General features: G+C 44.0%; 1 protein-coding gene across 2 annotated transcripts in view; it reads left to right on the top strand.

Annotated features, from left to right (window-relative positions):
• The window catches only part of LOC8039829, a 208,840-nt gene that overhangs the window by 153,007 nt on the left and 35,159 nt on the right, over positions 1 to 20,674 (top strand). For both annotated transcript variants that reach the window (XM_029984215.4, XM_029984216.4), the window contains 2 exons: positions 7,490 to 7,726; positions 18,291 to 18,509. In XM_029984215.4, coding sequence (XP_029840075.3) covers positions 7,490 to 7,726; positions 18,291 to 18,509 — 456 coding nt within the window. The remainder of the gene's footprint in view (positions 1 to 7,489; positions 7,727 to 18,290; positions 18,510 to 20,674) is intronic.

Here is a 20,674-nt window from a genome sequence, read left to right as displayed (position 1 = left end):
TAACCCTTTAGACGCCAAAATGACTCCGACCGCAATCTAAATAAGCAGTTCTTTAAAACGTGATTAAAATTTATTTTATATTGAGTTTTACATGGACGTTAAAGCGTAGAAAGACGATAAGAATCAACGTGTACTGAAGCCCGAGTGCCATCAGATGTAGACAGAAGTAATCATTCCAAATGGGGGCAACCGAGTGCTTTGTCGCAAAAAATATATTTCGATGTACTGACAATACCGCCGGGTAACTTCCTGAGATGTACGGTAGTTTAACTTCCGAAACCGAGCTGGTACACCACACCCACAGATACAGGCACACACACACACTGTGAGCAACACATTCAGCAAAAACCTCGAACGCGAAACTAACATCCGCCGCAATTGACGAAATCTCATGCATGGTCACGTTGTCGTCCCTGGTGCCGTCGTATTGCGGTGGTGTCTCCTGCGTTGTTTTCGCTTGAGGGACGATCTTCTGAAACCGGGCGTACAAAGAGACACAAGAAACACTCCTCTGAGATACCTTCCGTCTTTCGAAAAGGGCCATCAAAAAAGTTCTGATGGTCCATCAGGTCTGTCGTATTTTGGGACATTGATGGTGTGATGAGAGGATGGCCTGTATAGTATTTTGGGACGTTGATGGTTTGATGCTGTGTTGACTTGATGGTTTAATGCTATGATGACCTGATGGTCTGTTGTATTTTGGAATATCTGATGGTCTAATAGTTTGGTGGTCTGTTGGTCTAATGGTCGGTATGACTTCCTAATCGCAGATATGTACCGGCAGAATACAAAGATTTGTATTACCGTCTAATGTGAACTATATTTTGCCGGCATTATTATTTAAAATAAAGGAACATTCGAAGCGTTAGGATATCTTCCGAAATCTCCGTGGAAACCTGAATCTAAAGTTTGCATTTTGATAATGGCATGCTATTATTTTTATTTAGAAATTATTAAATCCTAAATCATTACACCACAAAAAAAAAGCGGATGAGGATATTCGTTTATTCCACTCGCCACTTTCGAGGCTGCACAACGCGCCACAGTACCGGTGTCCGTTACGTGGCTTTCTACACTATGTCCCCATCGCCCATGCTGGGCAGGACGGCGCTGTGCAACAGCGTGCAATACACTGTCTAGTGAGCCCGAGAATGCGAAAAGCCTAGTATTACCGGATTCGCGGATTTGTAAACGTATTTTCCTCGCAAACATTTAGTTCATAGAATACGTCGCCCTAGTAAAAAAGGTACTATCAAGCAAACAGCGTTTTTAGGCGTATTCTCTGCCACTTAGAACGTAAACACGACATTCTTGGAATACAAAGCGGATCAACAAATTTTAACAAAGACAAGATATAACACAATTTTAAAAAAAGGAACTCAAGGGACGCTTAAGCTTCGCATTTAAGAGTGGAACACTATAGCGTTATCGGGCCCCGTTCGCAAAGCCTTCTCAGACAAACCCTCGCTCTTTCCCAAGCCGTAGAACTATGGTGCTTGGAACGCGTCTCCGACTGGTGTGTTTACCGCGTCCAAACGAGTGATCTGTCGATTTGCGCCTGATGTCATCATATAAATGTTATGCTGTTGCCGGTAGCGATCCTAGCGGTGTCCCAACAGCTGTAGTGTAGGTAGCAGACTCCTGTACTGCTGCAGGTCGCTCCCCGTCGTGGCAGTCCATGGAAGCTTCGGTTGTCAGGAATTGAGACGCCGTGACGACAGCGACACTGGCGTTCGCTTGTGCTACTCGCAGTGTTTTGTTAGCATTTCTATGAGTAACCGCCAGGATGGCGACCTTCGACAGCACAACACCCCGGCTTCTGTCACGCCATTTTTTTGCCACTCCGGGACCACTTTTGATGTACCGGCAGCATAGGACGCTATAAACACACCAATCGAAGACGCGATCTAGGCACCATAGAAAAAGCATGTTTGCGCTATCTAGGCGGTAGCGTCACGTGTCACGTGACGTCACTTGGGACGTCATGCAACGTGACGTGTGACACCACAGGTGGCTGTGATGTCCTGAACTTATCGACCCGCTAAGTTTAGCGGAAAACCTTCGTCTAAATTTGGTGGGAAAATATTCTACTAAACGTTTCCGGAAAATGTTTCACTAAATATGGCTGGAAAAGTTTTCGTTGAAATTGACGAAAAAATTATCCCACACAATTTGACGGAAAAGTTTTTCGGTAAATTTGGCTGGAACATTTTCTGATAAAATAGGCGGGGGGATTTCCGATAAATTTAGCGGGTCGATAGGGTCATGGCGTCACAGCCACGTGTGACGTCACACATGGCTGCGCGCGTTGCATTATGGGACTTGTTTGGTCCCACCGACGCAGACGCGGACGCCGACACCGACGCCGGATTTTCTGCGACACGAGCTCCTAAACGCTGTCGCGTTAAAACCCTTTGGGTCTGAAACATACCTGATCCTACAAAAAGGTGTATTCGGGACGTTTGGAGTATCCTAAGACAATTGTTGAGGTGGGTTATTGCGGACTTCACATACCGTTATGCAACCACGCCGCTGACAGATTTCCACACCAAATGTAATTCTCACATGCGTGACGACGTGAAATTCTTGGCGCCTTCTCTCGGTCACTGCTGGGACCTCCCAAATATAGTTTAATTCTCCCCCTTCCCCCCAAAATATGTCATTAGCATCAGCAGCCTTTTAGACGTTGTGATGGTCTATCGAGATATTCTGATGGTTTTGCCCAGCCAACGTTAAAACATTTCGATGGTTCGTAAATCACCACAAGAGACGTTTTGACGGTCTGTGAGCTACAAACAGAAACCTTTACTGGTCCATCGGCCACCATCAAAAAATGTTTGATGGTCCATCAGACACCATCAAGTAAGCCTGTCGGAGGCCAGCAGAGAAGTCTGACGAACCATCAAGAGGATCTGTTGGCCATCAAGAAGGTATGTTGGACCATCAAGGAGGTGTGTTGGTCTGCAAGGAGGTGTGAATGCCCGTGAAGAACGTTTGATGGGCCATCAGGAAGGTCTGATGGGCCATCAAGAAGGTTTCATGGACCATAAAAAATGTTTGATGTTTTTGTTCGAGCGGGTTTTTTCCTATCCGCACCCTGAGATGCTTAGAAATTATATCCCACACGTGGGACAAGAAGCCGACACTGAGTGACCGTTCGTCGCGGCCGCAAATTACAAATAGGCCAAACGGATTTCTCGATGCATATATCCTGAAGGGCCGCGTGATTTCTTCCACAGACCCCTTAAAACTAATTTGAAGGTTTACGCGCTTTCCCGATCAGATTGCAACAGACACCACAGGCCTTTCAAGAAACCATGAGAGACTTCTCACACTCCGTAAAATTTCTGAAGGGCATGCCTGCCTCTTTGAGAACTTTGACGGACATCCTTTAAACAATTGTTGAACGGTACCTGAGAACTTTAAAAAATCCTGGTGTGCCCCACATACGGGTTTGAATTCACTTTGTCCGATGTGCTTGGACGTAGCCCTCGGGTTGACGTTTGTAGAAAATAATGAACAAAGTGTGGCAATACGCTCGTAAGCTTTTGCATTCAATTTCAGGTTATTTTAGTGCACAAACTACTTGCGACCGCCGTCACCGGTGCGCTTCCTCCGTGACAAGCAACACCCCCGGCCTCACCAAGAAGGAGTTAAATCACTTTTATATCTTAACGTTTCCTCCGTGATAAAGAAGGCGTTGCGACCGGTCACAATGAGGTCGCAATGTCCTTGTTCTACCGGATCCGTAGGATTAGAAATCTATTTGAAAGGCTTATGTTCTTTTTTTTTGTTTTTTGATAGCAAATTAATGCGTGACTATATCATTGGTATGGAGCATGCCCAGGAGCATGAAAGCAAAACACGACCCGGATATATTTCGATAAGGAATGTCGATGAAGTCGTAGAATAGAGTTGTTATGGCAGGCGTGCCCTAATTATATTTCAGAATATTTAATTGATTCTCAAAGTGCCGAGAATCACCCTCAATACTGTAAAACAGGAATGCCTGTTTGTGCGAATTTAAAATGACGCTGAACGAAGTAGAGATTGATTATTATTTTTTTCAATTTTCACTTTTGCCTTATGGCATAAAGATTGATTTTTTAGACCAATTTGTTGCTCATGCTCAGAAATCAGGTTATTGTGTCAATTAGTATCCGGAAGGCAGAAGGATGGGATTGCACATCCATCTGCACGTCATCGTGACCATATCTGGCAACCTGTACTATGACATCCGAATTGTCTGATGGTTGAAATGGATAGGTGCCTGAGTTACTTTCCCGACTATTGAATATAACACATACAGTTTCTAAGCAATCAATTACGTTTTTTTTCCTTAGAGAGAGGGAAAAATAGGGGGGGTGGGTTGTAAGGCGCATTTTGCGGTGATTTCTATTTTTAAATTTACTTCAGTGGGTGGGCCTCACTACGAGTTTAGAATGATATAACTTATGTTTGCGAGATATTGTTTTTTTTATCTTGCGGATGAAGGGTATTAAGTTCTCTTAAGATATTTTAACGTCCTTGTTGATACCTTATCTTGTTATTGCACAGCTGAACTATGATTATTTAGGTGATCTTAATAAGCAAGTGCGTGAAGCTATGCTGTCGACGAGGACCTAGCAGCGAAACGACCTTCTTTTGGAGCTTCTTGACGCTGCGGTTGCGCAGCGTTGATTTTACTGGAGCCGCAAATACTCGGCGACTAGAGCCTAACAAAAACAACAAAGTGTATCCCCTTTTATGTAAATCTGTAAACACCGTTTCCAGAGAATACTCGGTGAAAACTTTGTGAGCTATGCACGCATGTAAGAAACGAAAAGAGAAAACCATAGGCGTTCGTGCTCTGTCATTGTTGATTAAAACGATGCACGCCCAGGCTTTTCTTCAGCGTGGGAATAAAAAGAGAGATATATAAATCTTGATCTAAAGCGCCGTATATATTGTACCAGTTTTACTAAATATTTTAATCAATCGGTTATAAAAGCAAAATTTTTTAATATATATTTGTTTAAAGCTTGCCTATCACTCCAGTCTTTCTATCAGCATATAATTTTGTAAAAAGAAAAAAAAAAACAAAAAAAAAAAAACGTCATCGAGCGAGAGAGATTTGAATCAGGCTGAGGATGAGCAGAAAGTAGTGCACTTCCAAGCGAATCGGAGCGTTCAGCTGTCTTCACATACTTTCCGCTTCGTTCTTCAGCCACTTGATTAATATTTGCAAGCAATACCGAACACGAAAAAAAAAATAAAGAAAAACAAGAAAATTATGAGTTCGTGCAAGCAAATCCAGACCGAAACGGACAGAGATAAAACTTTGACGAAGACAGACCGAGTCATATATGTCAGCCTGATCTTACTTCATCTAGTATAGCACTTTTGTCTTTCGTAATCGGTCCACTCTCTTTATGAGACCATACTGCCTTGCGAACTTTAAACCAAACATAAAAACAATCATTGTTGAGGAGCGAATTGCGAACTGTGCCCGAGTTCAAAGGCCACGCTTCTTAATGTTCGCAGACATATTTCGATGCTGTACACTTCTGTTGCGGGTGAGGGTTTGTTCAGATCTTATCTGAGCAGACAGTTGCGTAATTTTGCAAAAACCGACGGAAAATATTTTGGTATGGAGTTTTCGAGAGAAGCCAGAGACGAACGGCTTGGAGCTCTTGGCGTGAAGCTTTTAAGAAAAGAGAACAACGTGTTTTATACCCCTGGTTGAAACTTGGAACCAGTCGGTCTAGAACCATTTTGACCAGGACTATTTTGTTCGGGGCCAATTTTTCGGAACCCTCTTTTGTCAGAGACCAATTGGTCTTCCACCCTTTGGCCAAATAATCCAAGAGGAGAGGGCGACAAAAGCGCCTTCCTTTTTACCGCTTGTCCCCTTGTTTTCGCTTAGATTGGCATTAAGGGCCAGAGGCAGTACTGTGTGCGCATAATCTCGCTTATTCCGCACATCCTATGAGGCATCGGGCCTTTTATTTGTCTTTGCACAAGCATATTTAGGTAGTCAATTATTTTATGTTGTTGATACTCCCGTGGCAATTTCAATCCCGGAAAGCAACGAGCTTGTGCTCTTTAAATCTGCTTCCGTTGTGTGTCCTTGCACGCAGCATGCACATCTTGTTTGGGTATTGACATCGCGCCAGTAGACTTGGTTCTGCACTGCAGTAAAAAGGTTCGGCAAGAAATAATACAAAAAAAGGAAGTAAAACAAGAGTGCAAGCAAGTCCAAGCGAGCTGGTTCAATACTTACATGGTAAACCAGGAGCGGGAAAAAAAAACGGTACGAACAAGACAAAGCTCCAAAGCCCAGTGACTGACGAGAGTAGCAAAAACTATATACCAGTGTCCGAAACCCCAGTGATACAAATTAGAAATACTAATCTCAAACGGAGGCTCTTGTGAAGAGAGGGGCTGCTCATAAAACCAGATTTTTGCTTCTTGTAGCGCTCTTTGCAACGGTGCTGTTCTTGAAGCTTCGTGACTATGCTTTTCTGACGTTCTTGCACTATAATATGTGCATAGGTTTCTACAAAAAAAAAAAGTCTTGCAAAAACCGCAGTCTCTCCCCACCCCACCGGCCCTACTGTGTTATGGCGTCAGCATAAACACACGTGGTGGCGCCCACGGAACAGATCAGACACTGGTCTGTACTCCGTTCACCCTTAAGGCTGGTTCACCCAGGGGCGTTTTTCTACGTTACATTACGTTACGACAGCTTATGACCGCGTACGTCGCGAGTAACCGCGACACCTATGCTTCGTATGAAGCGTGGCGGCCGGTTGAAGGAGTGGCTTTGCACGCTATATACGAAACACTAATGTCCGGGTGACTCCTCACGTTACATAAGAAATCGTAAGCAAGTGCACCTGTGTGAACCGACCTTTAAGCTAAAAGTGTAGCCAATGCCAAAGAAATTGAATTGGTGTCTATATATTTATACAACAGGAAGTTATTCTGCCTTAACGTTCAACTTGTCTCTCAACTTATATACATATATATATATAAATATATATATATTTTTTTTTGTTGTTGCCGCGGACAGACGTTCCTTATTTGCTGCTTCTTCCTGTATCTTGCCTATTTTGGGATTGATTTTGTTATGTTTTTCCACATGGGGCGTTGTCTCCTTCTTTCCCCTACTTTACTCCTGTGCCGCCACTGATGTCTTAGCGAGTGAAATTTTACTGCATGCCGAACCGCTGACGAAGCCGGGTCTTCCCGGCGAAACTGTTGGAAATAAAGTTCTAAATTTTAAAGTTTTAAGTTTTCAAATATTTTTCTGGCAAGCACGGCACAATACATGAAGCGCGTTCTAGAAGTCGGGTATTGGAAAGACACGTCCTGCTGCTCTTATTCTGTCAGCGACCGTAGCCTGGTTTGATGAGTAATAAACCGTTTTCCACGATATCCGCTGCTTTTCACGACGGCTTTCTGAGAGATGTAGGGTCCTTTAGAGCGCATGTTTCATCCTCATCAGGTAGCGTCCCCGGACTGGGCGGAGCTTCGGCAGCGCGTCCGTTGGCTGTGGCCCGTGCACGCGTACGGGCTGGCCTGCCTCTTCCTGGGCCTGGCCGTGACGGCATTTCTCACGGCACTGGGCCTGCGGGCGCGGCTCTCGACCCGGCCGCACCTGTCCACGCTCAATGTCTTCCTGCTGCTTCTGGGCCTCACCAGGTGCCTCTGCCTCTTCCTAGACCCCTACGGCTCCAGGCAGGCAAGTGGCATTCGGCTTCAAATTACTTATTTGCCGCTATTTGGATGTCTTTCAGATATTAGGTTTTCTCTCGAAAATTCGAGACTGAAATTATTCAAAAAATAATATTAGCATTCTGGCGTTTTTGGTATTTTTAAAGATACCATGGAGTTGCACTTTAGGTGGTCTTAACTATTGGTTTCTCTCTACATTATTTTCTAAAACCTTTCTAGCCTCTCCAAAAGTAGCTCGTTGAGTCCAAATGGTCGTATTCTCAAATACACTAAAGGAACATTCACTGGAGACACAAGATTTCGGGCTGAATGCGCGAAGCGAATAATTGGGTTGGTGGTCATTGGTGAAAAGCACACACTTACAAATCTAAATCTTCTTAGGTGTACACCTAAGGAAAGTTAGAAGATTTTTTACTATGATTTTCACTAATGCCCTTTGACAACCAGTCATATCAGTGTTGCAAGCATACCCAGAAAATGGCTAGACATCGTTTGTGATTTTGTTATGTTTTGTTATGATGACACGCAACCAAGCGTTATGGGAGTATAATAGAAGGTGTAAAACATGCAATGGCGTGTCGGGGGGAAGGAGTGTTTTACATATTTCATCAGTCGTATTCTGGTGGGAAAAGAACTTCTTTATCTGGGTCGTCCAGCTATTTCCGGTTACGCGTATGAAGTGAAATGATGGAGCTCGTATGCGTTAAATGGTTTTGTTTTCGTCTGACTGCATGCATGTTCACAAAAGCTAGTGCATTTCGCACCACCGCCATTTTTTGCTCTCGATTGAAGAGTCACAGACTGTCTGGATAAATATTGGTGAGCGGATATTGCTGCGCGCGCAGCTGGTCAAGTAGACAGCGCGGCCGTTGCCTAACGCTTATCGCGCTATTCCTCCACGGAGAAAGCCAGGGTTCGATTCCTGGCCGCGGGTACGAATTTTTGTTGACTCTAATGTGATGTTCTGGTAATTTCGAGAATTGTGTTGCTAATTCAAGGTTAGAATCCTCTACACGCCGAAGCTTCTACGCTGATTATTCCAGAAGAACACGCGTGTGCAAAAGAGGCTGTGCAAAAGTGGCTCCGCGTGGCAAGCCGGAGCCAGTCTCGCCCTGCGCACGATCCTGCTGTTACGCCGTCATCGACGCCTGCGACGCTTTGCTGATTTCTTCCGTTCCCTTTTTGTTTTAGGCGCAAGTTCGCCCCCATTAAACGTTTAGTTTCTTCAGTTATCATCGCCTCATCAATCGTCATCCGTGACAATATGTTGTGAATAAGACACTGTCAAACTAACGAAACGTCTGTGGGTCATCTTTCACTAAGAGGCATAATGCAATTCTGTGGTTTGACAGCGGTGTGTCTAAGGAGAGGGCTCAGGCCACAAAATTTTACGTGTATTGCACTGCTGAGGGGTCAGGCATAAGAACAATGGAGAAGTGTTGGAAACCTTCCAGAAGTTGTCACGCGACAAAAATGAACCAGTAGAAAGTCAATAAAAATATCCTGACCTTTTATCTCCACCCACGTTGAACGTGCCGGCACTTGCATGGTAATTGAATAATGTACTCTGTGCTCTGACTAAGGTTTTATCGAGCGCTGCTCTAGTACCATATATGTTTTTCCCACTGAAGCTGGTGCCCAGAGAAAGCTTTTGGGTAATTGCATCGGCATCCCGAGTAGATTAAGTTATTTTAGTGGCAATTTTCTGATGCATAAGAAATGCAGCTTGTGCTTGCTAAAAAAAGGGCTAATTATCGAAAGAGATAGAAAGACGGGTAGCCTCTCAGCGTTGCTGATCACGTCCGCATGTACGCAGAAGCAAAATGCGGTGGCCCTTTTCTTTTGAGCGCTAGCCACGACCGAGAAGGAACCATGACGTTTTTCTCGCAAAATGTTTCGTATTAACACTCATGAGAAAAAAAGAAAAGAAAAGAAAAGCGTCTTTACTGTAGTTGCAATTATATCGACGTTCACGTTAGAGACACAATAGATCATAGCCTAGTTTAATGAGCTTATAGCTCGAGGCTCTGTTTCGCTGAAAGTAGTGCTATGTTTTGCTGCCCGCTTACGAACAGCACTGAGTACGGCGCAGTTCTAACGAACAAGCAATGTCAGATTTGTTTTACGGGAGCAGCCGTTATTAACGAGTTCTTTTTTTTTTTTTTTTGCAGGAAAACGCCAAGTATGTTTCGTGTAGGGTCGTCGTGCTACCTGACGTCAGAGCGTCCCGTGACATTACGAAGTCAATTTCTGTCTTTGTGTCACGTGACATCGTCACGTTGAGCGGAGATATCGTCCAGTCAAATATAGCGAAATAATTTCGCTGCTAAATATAGCGGCACACGGTTTGGGCATTTTTGTCGCCATGGTGCAAAGTGTTTTTCTCCGTTAAGTTTAATGTAAACATGACTCTGTTTCGTGTAGTAACGATGTGATCTGAGATCAAAAGAGTGCAGCAGCTCGGCTAACGCCGCAATTAATTTGCAGGGTACGACCAGAACCTGGAATTTTTGTTTTTTGCTTTCTCCCTTTCAAAATTCCAGCGCTGTCATCTACACGTGTACTAAATTGCGCCCATTCAGGCCGCCTGCTTGGGCGCTAAAAGGTTTACATCCGTGTCTCAATAACGTCTTCCAAATATAGCAGTGAGGTTCCCGCGACTACGTCGAACGGTATACATACGCTCCTGACGACTGAAAGGTAAACCTGCAGGCATAAACAAGTTTACAGTTCAGTCCTGCAAAACCTATTAGTTCGCCTTTCAGGAATTCATGCCCTGTCAACCGAATGGAAGGACTTCTTTTAGCGCAGTAATTGGCGACGACTCTAGTGGAAGGCCCGTGTTGGCTGTTAGAACGGGTAATTTTACGACCATTTTCAAAGGGTTTTTTCAGCTCTTAACTATTTTTAAGGCGAGGCTGCGCATATAGAGCTCGCTTTTTGAAAAGGACACGGAAATTTGCATGTCGAAACTTAGTTAGAAAACGAGTGTTGGTCGCACACGGTTATTTGAAAGCTGGGATCCGAAACTATAATTAGTAATGAATAAAAATGTGCTCGCACGATACTAGTGTAGCGCTTTATACAAGGCTTGAAATAAGGATTGTCTAAGCTTTATTAAGTCATATGTGAAAATATGTAGTTACAACATTCAGAAGAAAGTTGAAAAGAATCGCGATACAATTAAAACAAGATTGCGTGTTCAAAAGCGCGAGAAAACGATGAAGGTTAAGACTAATTGCGAGCCAAGCAGCATAAAGTACGCAAGTATTAATGAGAATGTAAGCAATGAATAAAATCGATGAGGTGTACGTATTAAGAAGCGTAGAAAAGGGGATTGAATCAAAGAAATATGATCACGATAGCCAACTTGAGGAAACGAAAATAAAACGTTTTGGGAGGTTTTACGTAATGCAAATGTTTATGTTTCCCAAGTTTCAAAGGCAATGCCGGATCTTTGAGTATCGGAAATGAATTGTAGATAGAGCCGAATTTAACGCCATTCTACAGATTTCTGATTTTAATACTACACTTTCGATGAATCCTCCCATTGATTGGGGCCTTACAACTAAATCAAGGCTGCTTTTATTCCAACGTTTCTCGAAAGATTAACGATATAAAGCCGTTAGTTAAGTTTATATGTCCGGACGCTTGTGGTTCCTGTGGCATTTTACACAGTCACCGTAGCTATCAGAGATCCGTCATATTTGACACCCTCAGTAAAACATTGTGGATGATGTTAAAGTAATGTGAGACCTAGGTATCTCTCTATTTCGAATGAAACCGGTTTGGCTGCTCTGACAAATTGTTAAGATGTTTTGGGGAAACTCAAGAAACACTACTCCGAAATAAGAAATTCCTCAATAGCAATTTACCGATCAATCAGTTCTCAAACGTTTCGAGCAGGGCAACAGACGTCGGCGCGTATTTTTGCAGTACGCAAGCAGACGTAATGTTAGAAATGCAGATATTGAAGAAATTGGGGAGCCAAGGATTATCTTTTGACTGCGGTGCATTACTGCGGATTTGCACCGAAAATGCCGTTATTCTAAAAATGCGGACGCCATATTTGTGGCTAGATATTTACCGAGGCCTCATCATTTTATTGTGTCTTCTACCTTATATCGGTTATTATTTGCTTTGTGTATAAACTGCTCAAAGTTGACGGATCCGCTTTTCTTTACTGTGAATTCTAGACGTTGAAAGTTGTTAGTGGGTCTGTTGTGACTCAGTCCAGATTTATCTGACTTCTGTGCCTGGTTGCGCAAGAGAAACAAAGTGGCGTAGCTCTTCTTTAGTTGTACGTTATGTTCAGACTGATTATTCTTGTGATGGTCTGTCTTTCTTGCGCTCCAACGTACTGATAAGGGGATCTCATAACAGGATTCGAATATTTATCTGGCACATGCTCGTTGAGCGTGGAAAATTAGGGCTCGCTTGGGCGCGGCTGTTCATTGATTTCTCCGATATAGTTAAGCATACGCGAACCTGACTGCGGCCGTGGATAGAGGCGGCACTGTTGATTTGCATGTGGTACGCCCCCGTTAAAAGCCTCAGTCAACTGGCTGTTCTTAGGTCTGCCCTGTTTTGGCGCATTGAAAGGAAATTATTTATGGTTCTTAATATGTCTTATGTGATACTTAGTTTTCTGGTCAAGGTGCGCCAATAGTGCTTGTACAGATATTACAAAAAAAGATTTGTGCATTATTTGCCTGCTTATATTATATCATAATTTTATGCTTGGATGCCAACTGCAGATTAATATGAATGGAAGCTTTGTCCAGGCTGTGCCCTGTATTCCTTGTGCTGTCTGCAAATGCATTCTTTGTTCACCTTGTTTAGGTCGTCACAATACGTTGATGCTTATCTAATGTTGTCCCTCCTAAAAAAAGCTATATATTAGCGTAGGTATCTAGCGAAGTGTAATAAAGCTGCAGATATATCATAATGTTATACGGTAGTTTAACATTATGATATATGTCATACGGTAGTTTTTAAAGTTAACATTGTTTAAAGAAAGTAATAAACTTCACTATAAAGGAATAATTCGTTAAAGCAAAAAAATTGTCTGGTGAACTAACGTTATTCATAAATTACGTCTCCTGTACGGAGAGTGCGGAAAAACTTGAAATTGCTTCGGATACCCGTTTTTATGAAGAGAAATATATTTTTCGCTCAGCATGTGAACTTATGTTTACATGGTAGTGTTTGGCCCGAGCTTCAGAAATAGAAACCACACGGAGGAAAACATCTAGTTGACATGTTACTAGAATACTCGATGGACTACGAGAGCACTGTTTGTGAAAGTTGCATTTGGTTCACTCTGCAAGTCTCGGTAGCACACAGACGGACGAAATACTTTATTTAAAAAGCGTTTGAACATAGCGCTGGCTTTGTGTTCACACACATGGTGCGCATAAAAGGGTACACCGTCAACTATAATATATTTAAGCAATTTGTCTTTTCCTCCTACTTAAAATGCACCAAAGCCTGGAGATGCACACAGGACAAACTAAGATGTTGCTAAAAACCGGATGCAAAAAAAAAAAAAAACTATATGAACAAGATTTTTTGAGTAGAAAGATCCATTTCACAGATTATATTAAACTATTCACGCGCAATGTTTTCTCACAAGCTCTTATACAAAATGGGTGCAAAACAGTCAAACGATAGCATTCTGTGTAAGATGAAACTTGCGAATAGGTTTTTATTTCTTTGTTTTAGAAGGCCTTAACTGATTTAAATAGCACATAAACTTTTTTGATTCCGGCTTAGCTAACTCTTGGCTTTCTCAGATTTACGTGATATTCGAGGCTGATTTCGTGGCTCATAACAGTCCCGCTATTCAAAGTACCAAAATAGACGTTGCGCATGACGGTTGGCATTCGAAATAACGGGAGGACAGAAAGTGAAGCGAGAGTCCAAGCCGCGTGGAAGAGGCTATTGTCCGAGGTGAGCGATCCCAACTATATGTTTTAGAGCGCAGCTCTTAGGGGCCCGTTTCCGGCTTGAGCGGCGTCGCCGTCGGCGTCGGCGTCGCCGTCGGCGTAACCGCGAGGTCACGTGACCCCCCCGAGGTCACGTGACCCCAGAAGTCACGTGACTTCAGGGGTCACGTGACCTTAAGGGGGTCACGTGACCCACCCAGGTCACGTGACCTCAGAAGTCACGTGACCCCTTGAGGTCACGTGACCCCCTGAAGTCACGTGACTCACGTGACCCCCTGAAGTCACGTGACTTCTCGGGGTCACGTGAACCACCCAGGTCACGTGACCCCCTGAGGTCACGTGACCCCCTGAAGTGACGTGACCCCCTTGAGGTCACGTGACCCCCTAAGGTCATGTGACCCCTTCAGGTCACGTGACCCCCTGAGGTCACGTGACACCCCTAGGTCACGTGACCCCCCTGAAGTCACGTGACCCCCTGAAGGTCATGTGACCCCTTCAGGTCACGTGACCCCTGAGGTCACGTGACACCCCTAGGTCACGTCACCCCCTGAAGTCACGTGACCCCCTTGAAATCCCGTGACCCCCTGAAGTCACGCGACCCCTTGAGGTCACGTGACCCCCTAAGGTCATGTGACCCCTTCAGGTCATGTGACCCCCGAGGTCACGTGACCCCAAAGGTCACGTGACCCCCTGAGGTCACATGACCTCAAGAAGTCACCTATCCCTCAGTACGCCTCCATCTTCCTCCTCAAGAGCTGCGCTCTAACCGGCGTTACAGGGAATTGTAAACGGCTTTCATTTTTTCAGCTCCTTACCTCCAGACTGTTTATTACCCAAACATTTGCCCTTTAAGTAATGTAAAAATGCTTGCAAAAAAAAAAAGAAAGAAACAGCCGCTTATCATATATAATACCAATATCCGTGATTCAATGGCCACTGCCTTTATTAAATTTAACTTGAGAATAAGAAAAAGTACTACGTAGACTAACCAATTTCTTCAATGTGCCCGACGTTTCGAAGCCAGCTTGGCTCATTGTTCACGGGTGACTGTATATGGGCCCAAAGGTAGCAACCTGTCGTCGTTTTCTTCTTTTCTCTCTTAGCTTTGTTTTCTTCTTCTGTTTCTGTGTGTGGCGCACTTTAGCCCGAGTATTTAGCTGCTTGGAACCGTTCCGGTGGATCAGTTCAGATTGTTGCTTGTATTTTGTATGTGCCAAGATTCTATTAAGAGCCGCTTTCTCCAGTTTCTTTCTGTGTCCAGGATGGAACTGCTGTCAAAGCCAATGACGTGGCCTGTCTTCTGAGCACGGAAAGAAGTTTAACTTCACTACTGTTCATACTCCTCTCGCACTCATGGCAGCTTCCGTTGAGGAGCGTTTACACAAACTAGACCCTTGCATCCGCGAAGAAGCTCGCTTGAAAGCCATTGGCGTACTTTCAGAGGTAAACCAAAGGAGGCATTTGAACTATGGCACAGAAGAAAGGTCCGCCCTCAGAAAGCTAAAGGAAAACAACAGCATCGTAATTCTTCATGCTGACAAAGGGAATGTCACAGTGGTGATGGACCGCACAGACTATGAGGAGAAGGTGCACGCACTTCTCAACACCAAAGCGTACATGATGCTACCGAAAGACCCGACATCAAAAATTCAAGGAATCTTAAGCAAAGCACTTCACGCAGTCTTCAACAAATATCCAGAGTTTAGGGCTCTCTACCTTAGTCTTATCTGCCGAAACAGATTGACACCTGCGTTCTACGGCTTACCGAAGATACACAAGTGTGGAATTCCGCTTCGTCCCATAGTTGACTTTACAACGTCGCCATTACGAGCGCTGTCAAACTATTTCCATCGTCTGTTTCTTCCACTCAAGGGGAAGACCAACACACATGTCGAGAACACAGCCTACTTCATCGAACTCGCTTCGGACCTGCAATTGAACGACGACGAGTGCCTTGTTTCATTTGTTGTGGTATCTCTCTTCACGAGTATTCCCATTCGACTCGCGGTGTCTGTTGTCAGAACGGCACTCAAGGCCGACACGACTCTACCTGAAAGAACACACCTCTCGGTAAATGAGATATGTCGGCTACTGGAGCTGTGCCTGACAAATACCTACTTTTCTTTCGCTGGTCGCTACTACAAGCAAAGTAGTGGCACAGCCATGGGTACCGCTGTGTCCGTCACTGTAGGCAACCTCACAATGGAAGCCATCGAGCAAAAAGCCTTAAGCACATTTTGTCCCACACCGACTCTGTTTCTACGTTACGTGGATGATTGCTTCTTTGTTGCCAAGACCAGCGAAGTCGATTGCCTTCACAAATATCTCAATTCTATCCATCCAGACATTCAATTCATGGTTGAACATTAGTCTAAAGGGTGCCTTCCATTTCTGGATGTGTCAGTGGAAAAAACAGGGAACCATTTATCCTTCCAAGTATACAGGAAAGCAACGCACACCGGTCGCTACCTAAACTTCTCGTCAGACCACCCTGCGACTCACAAATCCTCTGTAGTGTCGGCGCTCTTTCGACGCGCCCTCACGGTCTGCTCAACAAAGAAGTCACTTAAGATGGAAGTCGATGTTATAAAGCTGTACCTTCGGAAAAACAACTATTTCACGAGATTTGTCAACAAAATATACAAACAACTTCTTCACCCTCCTACATCCAAGAACAAAAACACCTCCAGCCGCATGTGCGTCCCGTACCTCCATGGCACGAGCGAGGTCCTAGCCCGCGTTTTGAGACCGTACGGCATTGCAGTTACGCATAAACCTGTCTCAACTCTAGGCCATTTTCTTCCTCTTCAAAAGGATCGTCCACCAAAAGAAAAAGCTCAAGGCCTGATTTACCAAATTCCTTGTGCCGAATGCGACGCCTCTTATGTGGGGGAAACGAAGAACTTTCCCCGAACGTCTGCGTAGACATAAGTATGACGTAAAGAAGAAAGACATCCAAGGCAGCGCGCTGGCGGAACATGCTCAGAAGACCGGCCACGTCATTGGCTTTGACAGCAGTTCCATCCTCGACACAGAAAGAAACTGGAGAAAGCGGCTCTTAATAGAATCTTGGCACATACAAAATACAAGCAACAATCTGAACCGATCCACCGGAACGCTTCCAAGCAGCTATATACACGGGCTAAAGTGCGCCACACACAGAAACTGAAGAAGAAAACAAAGCTAAGAGAGAAGAGAAGAAAACGACGACAGGTTGCTACCTTTGGGCCCATATACAGTCACCCGTGAACAATGAGCCGAGCTAGCTGGCTTCGGAACGTCGGGCACATTGAAGAAATCGGTTAGAGTCTACGTAGTACTTTTTCTTATTGCTTACCTAACCAGAGGGAGTTCTGCCGAAATGTTTACATTTAACTTGAGAATAACAGTCTCGGTCTCAAAGGTGGCGGTCTGCGTCCTTATAATTTGGTTCAAGCCTTGACGCGAAGCGTTCCTTTTTTGTTTCTTCTTCTGAACAACGCAAATTGAGCGATAGCCCTATGACAAACAAAAAGTATGAATCCGTTTAATAAATATGCGAATACAGATGAACAATTATAAAAACTTCAATAACCTTATTACGATCTTTTAATAGGTTTAAGTGCGTTTATTGAACAATTCATATAAAACAATTCCTGTTTCTTGTAGGCTGACTGATTAATCGAAAGTGTCTCTATTTTACAGGTTGACCGTTCTTGGATAAGTCATTTTGGGACAGAGAGGGAAACCTTAAGGAAGTCATTTTTTAAGGCGTGCCTAAAACAGTTAGGGTCTTGTAACGTACCTTTTCTCGACAAAGTGACAAGATTCTTAATAGTGTTTCACGGACGCCACCGAGTTATTTGAGAACCTGACCGATTTTATAGGCATGAATTTTTTTGTTGTTTATTATCCGACGCCACTCTAAATCGCTGAAGACAAGAAAATGTTTTTATGTGCCTGGATATGACACGCATGTCACGAAACAAGCTTTTTCCTAAAACAAGACTTTCCCGTAAAAAATAAATCTTCTGATTTGAGTCGACGCGACGAAAGAAAAACCATGTTCGAAATCGCTTCTTTCTCAGAATGAGTCTCACGACTTAAGTACTGCGCTAACTACTTTGTTTATTCGGGAATATTCATTTTTGTGATATAGGCGCACTGTGCAGGCACTTAAATGGAAGTTAAGTATCCTTTGGAGCGATTCCGAAATATGCTTTCATTTCGGGTCGACGTACCGAAAAAAAAAAAAAGCGTGTTTTGGGGATCGCGCCTAACTCAAAGTATATTTCGCGAAGGAAATATAGTGCTAAAGGTTTCTTTTTTTTTCCCGGAAAACTACGTTTCGTGACATATCCGTCCTAATCTGTCACTTACAAGACAAACAAAAAGCGTTTTTCTGGAGGGTTTGGTGTTTTTGTGAGCGGGCCTGAGACATGCTTTCGTTTAGAGTCAACAATCCGAAAAGTAATCGTGTTTTATAATTTCTACTAAATGGGTCTCGAGACTCACGTATTATGCGAAAATTCTTTTTCTGGAAAAAAAAAAATAATTTGGCGGCATACATACCTTGTCCAGTCACTTAAAAAAAAGTAGCGGAGGAGTTGAGCGTTTGACTAGAGAATTTTGTTTCCCCTGCAGTTAATGCCCGGAGTGCTGCTGGCCATGCTCTGGGACCTGGGCTTCCCGTGCCTGCTGTCCGCCTTCTCGCTCCTCCAGCTCGCCTTTCTGCAGATCACCCAGATGCAGGCGAGCCCGTCCCGCATCGGCGACGAGACCTGCATCTCGCTCGTGGTGGTGCTACACTTCTGCCTCGCCATCCTCTCAGACATCCTCTGGGCCATGCAAAACTCTACCAGGGTTCGTTAAACACAACAACTACAACATATTCGCGAAAACTGTTCTTTAGAGTCTGCTTTTGTAAAGCGCACCCCCCAAAAAACACGAAGAGCACGTAGAGTGTCGTTGGAAATGTTCGGGAGAGGAGAGCGGCGAGACGGGGAAGGGGTATTTCAATCCGCTTTTCCCTGTTCTGACGCAAGTGAGCACATAACGTTGCTTAATTCGAAATGTCGCCTGAACAGCACCGGTGAAACCAGGACACTAGTTACGACTCTCCACATAGTTGCATATTAAAAGAATGACACTGCGTCAAAAGAGAATGTCGCGTATGTGAATTATGCGGCGTTATAACAATGCGTTCGACAGACATTGTAAATTACGCCATGAAAGGTTTTATTTTGGAATGAATAAGCACTAGCAATCGATATGTGCATTATTCGACCAATAACTACGAATGTTTCGTATTTCGTTTGTATAAGAAAACTCGAGTTAATGGCGTATAAGAAGCAACATGTTTTCTCACTCTGTCGTTTTTATTTAATGGTGCGACAGCTTTCAGCCATTCAAAGAGTTTGTATTTCTTAGCTTCAGCAATTTATTAGCGCTACATATTTACGAGGCGGTTGATAGGAATGACGCCTGCACATTACGAGGACACTTGCACAAAAAATAACATTGGCAACCCACATTTCATTTGCGTTTTATATGAATCACCTAATCGACCTTAGCAGGCATCCTTCTGAAGCCACCTGATTTATATTTTTACAGGAAATATTATTTTAACTAAAACAAATTTTGGTTAAAAAAAATACGACGTAGGTAGATCATTGCGGTCTTTCCAGGGAGTTATTCATCCAGGCGAAATAACTATAGGGGGTTAATTGTCACGAGAATTCGAACAATTCCCTAAAATTTGCTCATTATGTTTTAATTTGTGAACATGTGGCTCTAATTATGGTCACACTCGTACAGCAGGTGCCACGTATTATATGGTTTCAATTCGGACATGCTGAGCATTATCTAAAGCCACTGCATCAGTCAATTAAAAAAAGCTCGAGGTGCACCTAAGCACTTCTTATGAGTTGTGAGTGGGAAAGCATGCAAGCCGCTCGTCCGCTCCCTTTTTCGTGTGGATGCCTGAGGTGGCGCCATTTCGTCGGTGTCCAGACGAGTAGAAGCACCGCCGACGATGTGGATGCTGGAGGCGGCGCCATGTTTGTCGGCGACGAGACGAGCAGAGGCCGCCGAGCGAGCGCCAACGTGTCGGCAGTCGGTGAAGCTGACGCCCAGCGTCAGTTTCAGCGCCCGGCCACCCCATGGCGCTGCGTGTCCGGCCTCGTCGACGCGCGTCGTTCAATGGGACCGAAGTGTGAAAAGTGCCGTTGGCTAGCTTTGCGCATGGTTTCATAGCTGGGAGTTGGCGAGAAGGATTCAAGAGCCGTTTGGCGCGGCTTCAAAGCTGATAACTTCGGCTCGCTCCGTAAGACAATTAATGCTTTCGCATTAAAAAAAAAAAGTATTTGGAGCACGTGGTAAGAGCGGCAACGTGCTAAAGCTTCCATTCGTGCAGCAGGCGCAACATAGACGGTTCGAAAACGCGGATAAAAAGGTTCTCATCCACCTTTTTGGTCCGCCAGTGTTGTGCCTGATGCACGAGTGCAAACTTCAGCGCACCCCGGCGCTTTCCACGTGTTTTAAATACCTCTAAAAGCTGACTGGTTTGGAGATAGTGGGAGGAATCTCAGCAAGTTTTATTTAAAACCATGTGTTTATAGTGAATAACTGAAAATTGAGCACATTTTAGGTGATATCATGTCCTCCTGGCTGTATAACTCACCTACTCAGACCGAATTGTTCTGCGATTTCTGGCTTTTTTATAATATAAATTTGTTCGAATTAAAACCTAACACCTCGTGTATATGTGTATGTAGAGGTTTCGCTCTGTACTATTGTAGCGTAGCGCTCTTTTTGCACTGCATCATTTTATCGATGCGTTTTTTTTTTTTCTCGGGTCGTGTTTGTACGCGCAGTATTTAAACTCTCCCGTCTTTTTTCTCGGGTCCCGTCATGTGATGTTGTCTCTGTGTCCGGGCTTTTTGTTCTAAAAAAAAAAAAAAAAACAGTAATAAACGAAATCTTTTGAAGCATGTGGACATGTAGTTATTTCCAGGCTACGTTCTCCC

The sequence above is a fragment of the Ixodes scapularis genome, unplaced genomic scaffold, assembly GCF_016920785.2.
Source record: "Ixodes scapularis isolate PalLabHiFi unplaced genomic scaffold, ASM1692078v2 PGA_scaffold1__304_contigs__length_218370807, whole genome shotgun sequence".
Classification (NCBI taxonomy): Eukaryota; Metazoa; Arthropoda; class Arachnida; order Ixodida; family Ixodidae; genus Ixodes; species Ixodes scapularis.
This window is presented reverse-complemented; position numbering and strand designations above follow the sequence as displayed.